Source organism: Magnolia sinica, chromosome 15 (assembly GCF_029962835.1).
Source record: "Magnolia sinica isolate HGM2019 chromosome 15, MsV1, whole genome shotgun sequence".
Classification (NCBI taxonomy): Eukaryota; Viridiplantae; Streptophyta; class Magnoliopsida; order Magnoliales; family Magnoliaceae; genus Magnolia; species Magnolia sinica.
The window spans coordinates 71,341,466-71,346,066 of record NC_080587.1 but is presented as its reverse complement, the minus strand read 5'-3'; the positions used below and the strand labels follow the sequence as shown (position 1 = coordinate 71,346,066).

General features: G+C 41.7%; 1 protein-coding gene across 1 annotated transcript; it reads right to left on the bottom strand.

Moving 5' to 3' along the window:
• Positions 1-2,015: 2,015 nt before the first annotated feature.
• Positions 2,016-3,335, bottom strand: LOC131227714 (uncharacterized). Its single transcript, XM_058223517.1, has one exon. The coding sequence runs from the start codon at positions 3,253-3,255 to the stop codon at positions 2,305-2,307; it is 951 nt and encodes a 316-aa protein (XP_058079500.1). The 5' UTR covers positions 3,256-3,335; the 3' UTR covers positions 2,016-2,304.
• Positions 3,336-4,601: the final 1,266 nt, after the last annotated feature.

The following is a 4,601-nucleotide window of genomic DNA, read 5'->3' as shown; positions in this document are numbered from 1 at the left end:
ACCTTTATCGGTATAATAAATCAATAAAAACAAAAATACCAAACTTTTTTAATAGTTTTATTGTAAAAGTTATGAGTATTTTTTATCCAAAATTTTCTTACCATACCTTAATAATTAACTTTGGTAAACATAAACTTTTGTGGGCGTTGAAAAAGAAGGGATAAGAGGGAAGAGTCTACCGTGCTAATTTTTCAAGGGGACCAGGGTTGTCAATGACCGAGCTTGGGCCTACATTAGAATTTTGAATAGCCCGGCCCGATGACCTGGCCGGAAGCAGTTCAAAATCTGGACGGAGACCAACCCAAGGCCCGGCCCATTGACAGCCTTACTTAAGAGGTTTGCTACATTACCTCCCCAGGTATTGTCATATCATATGGTGGACCTATAGAACTGAGATATGGGTGATGTTTCAATGATCTAAGCTGTTGAAAAGGCAAGGTATACAACTGATAGTGGTCCCTTGAAATCCTCAAGATTTTAGGAACCTCGACCTGACCCATACAACAACTGTTAAAGTGACGGTCCTTATTCAAAGGTTTGAAAATATCAATCTGGGTTTTTTTTTTTTCCTTTTTCTTTGGTCATCGGCCATCGATGGTAAGGACCATCATATAAACGGTTTGGATTATAGAAACATGACCATATATCCAACGGCTATCTGTCAGTTGTATACCATGACAATATGTAGGGACTCTTGGACCAAACCTCTTTGGGCCGTTCGTTTGAAGCTTCCTAACTATTTTATGAATTGACCCAAATATCAGCCAGTCATGCAGGCCGTTTTTGAATTGACTAAATCATTTTTGCTGCGTTTGGACGCACTATAGAATCAAATTGTGATAATCTATTAAATTAAGCAGACATTAGCCAGGTTGTAACCACCAGTCTTCGTGTCTGCTCACATGGGAGCAATCACATGTACTTTCGATCTGTGTGGGGCCCAACCATGATATGTGTGCAGAATCCAACCTATGAATCTGGTCTAATCCCTTGTGGCACTATCCATACGCAGATTGTAACTTGATCCCGGTGGGACCACCAGATGACTGATTGCAAGACATAACAATTGGGTGGGCCCAAAAAATGTCCCAATTGTTATCTTTGGTGTACTCCACTTTATGAAAGTCTGTGCAGAAGAGTGAGCCCTCAAGATCTTATGGTCTACGCGATATCTAACGGTCCACCTAACTACTATTGAAGCAGATGGGTCTAAATATTCATTTAAAGTTGAATTTGTAATTCAACTTTGAACGCCTATGTCCAACACCTTAGCTATGAATAAGGTGCAATTCTGGAATCTAAGTCTAACATTAGAACAGAGTTAAATGGATGGTTGGATGACACTCAAACATCGTAGTGGGTCCCACACAGCTTGAGCAGATGGAAATTACCATGTATCATTTCTATTTCGTTGGAGCTTTTACCCTCGGTTGATAATAAGAGAGATTTTTTACTTGCCTCGGAAAAAAGAATTATCTCACATCCATCTCTCTACTATGTGTTTGTATTAGAAGTGTTCATTTTTCGATCCGCCCCAAAACATGGGTAGATTGGGTTTGGCTAGAAAACAACAACAGATCCTAATTTGGAGACACACCCAAATCAAGAATGATTTAGAATGTTAATATAGTGATATTTACACAACCAAAAAAAAAAAAATGAAATGTGCAAAACGCTTTGCGGCGCGTTTGGATGGTCATTTTCATTTTGGTCACCCTCAGATGTTCAGCTCAATTTCTCCGTCTTGACTGGCTGTCGTATACGAAATGGTTGATACATGAATTCCACCACCTTTTACTCCACACTTTCAAGGGTATAAAGCAAAAGGGACATCCTCCCCTATCTGCCGAATTAGTTGGTTTTGGGAATCCAATGGGCTGAAAAGGTGGGACCTACATGAACTTTGATGGTAGGCCCATTCAATATTAATAAGACCCAAATGAAAATTAGCCAGGGTCAGGTCCAATAATCATCAATCAAGCCAACTAAACCATTAAAAAAGAGATTGCAATAAGTTAGAAACACAATCAATTCCAATCTCTACAATTTAACAGTATCAAGACAGCCTAATTCAGCTTTCTTACACTTTTTCTATACATCCAAACAGAAAAAAGGGCAGCTACAAGCCACCAATCCAAACCACACACCATGCACTTTTTTTAAGCACAAACCTCCATTTCTTAGGGTTTTTCCCATTCCCTTTATTGAATTCAAAAAAGGTCAGGGACCCCATATTTTTCTAAGGACATAATCAAGGTGGATTCCCACCTAAACAAGATGACACATACCTAATCCCAGACCTTTCTACCTCTCCATCTCTAAGGCTGTAAACCCTTTCCCCATGTGGATGAAGCTCTTCGATTCCTCAAGCATCTTCTCTTTCTGGTCTTCGTCGTCATCGTCATTCCTGCTTTTGTCTATGTATTCATCTTCTCTTCTATCGAGACACATGTACTCTGACCGCTCTTTATATAGCCTGAGCAAAATTAAGTATACCACCATCGCGAAAATGGTCATACAAGCTAAAGAAAAGCTAAATTGGATGTTAACGAGCGATTTCGCTCGATGGAGTGATTTTTCACCTTCACACCTCACCACAAGGTGCCCTACTTCGGAGTTCATCCAACATCCTTTTGCCACGAAGCCTGGGGTCCATAGAGCATAGCCCATGATTATGAACCACAAACCTTGGAAAGTTATACTAAGCGATCGAACGAAGCTAATTAAGAAGCTCCTTGGTCGGGCAATCCCCATAAGTGTTGTGGCAAAAGAGGTAAGGACGACAATTTGGAGGAGGAAGTGGTATTGGCCTTCGACGCCCATATGATCGGCTGAATGGAGGTGGAACATGAATAATTGTTGGCCGAAGGCTATCGCAGCGCTCAATTGGGCCAGCCCATAGCCTGCTGGGGGCCTTATATAATCAAGGACGATGGCGAAGAGGGCATAGATGAAGAAAGAGAAGGATATCAAGGAGTGCTCAAAATTCTGTAGGTGGTTCGATGGGATGGTCCAATCGGGGTCGAGCGGCTGGTGGCGATCGGGGCCGATGAATAGTTCCATGGCTATGGACATGGTGGACCCCACCATGATCAAGATGAGCTCAAGGTGCCTTAGGATGTGGGCTGGGAACCAGGGGGGGGATGTGTAGGTGTTTGGGCTGAGGGAGTGAAGCTTGATGTGGTTGAAGAGGTGCCATAGGCCTAAGAGGAGGAACCCAAAGCCAGGAGCTACATGGCCCACCAAGGTGCCCATTTTTTTTTTTTGGATGGCTGGGACGGTCTTGTGTTGGAGGGAAAGAAGAGGGTGTTTTGGAGTTTGGATTATGAGGTGGATTTTGGGTCTTGTGTTGGGATTTTATAAGTTGAGATGGGAGAAGTCTAAGGAGTCTAGACGTTTCCAAAATGAGTTTGAACTACTGAAAATTCTAATTGGTGGCTTGGAGATTAAGCTTACCGAAGGTTCTCTGGAAGGGTAGAATAGTCCTATTGTTATTTCTGACAAAAATGACCCTGGGTGTTGGAGAGGGAGGGGGACGCGACTTTGGTACAACACCAGTTGTACAAAGCCCGTGCAGAAAAAAGACTCTGTGGGGCCGACCTTGATTTATAAATGAAATCTACTCCGTCTATATATTCTTTCAGATTGTTTTAGGAGTGATATCTGAAAGAAAGATCGATCCAATGATAAAATTGGCCACACCATGGAGAAAATTTTAAAACCTTCGTTTGGCGCATTAAAGTTTTGCGTCAGGCTGATATTTTCTTTTTCACCTCATCCTGGTTGGAATAATATTTTGAACGTATTAGATGATGGCATATATTCATTAGGGTGGGGCCCAGAGGTTTCAACGGTGATCTCCGTAAAAGTAATTTTCCATGATTGTGGCGTAATTAAGTGTTGGATCAGTATGATTTTTGGTTTCTCAGACTAAAATGATTTTCCTCAGATACTGTACGAAATAGATTTTTTACATAGATTACGGTTGGCTACTATGAACATTTTGTTGTGGGGCTCCCTACGGCACCTGGTGTAGGAAATTTCTGTACGAAATACAGGAGGAGACAGGTTTACTACCCCCGGACGCGGATGTCCATGTTATCTCGGACGCGGATTGCGTCCTAGGGGCAGGGCTCTGTGGGGCCCAAAGTGATGTAAGTGTTTCATCCACGCCGTTCATAATGTTTCTCAGATAATTTTAATATGTAAAAAAAATGAGATAGTCCCAGGCTTAAGTGGACCACAAAGTTGGAAATTAACTTCTACCATTAAAAACTTCTTGGGAGCTGGAGAAGTTTCAGATCAAACTGATATTTTTTTTTCACTTCATCCACGTCTTTATGGCATTATTAACAGGTTGGATGTTAAAAAAAACATCATGGTGGCCCTTAGAAAGGTTTCAACGTGAGAGTCATTATCACTGTAGCTTTCTTTGATGTGGTCCACTAGATCTGTGGATCTACTTCATTTTTTGTCTCATACCATAAAATGATCTGAGAAAATCGATTAACGGTGTGAATAAAACACTTACATCACTTTGGGCCCCACAGAACCTTAGCTGAACGGATTACCGTCCGGGCGGGGGTTGGACGCAATCTGCG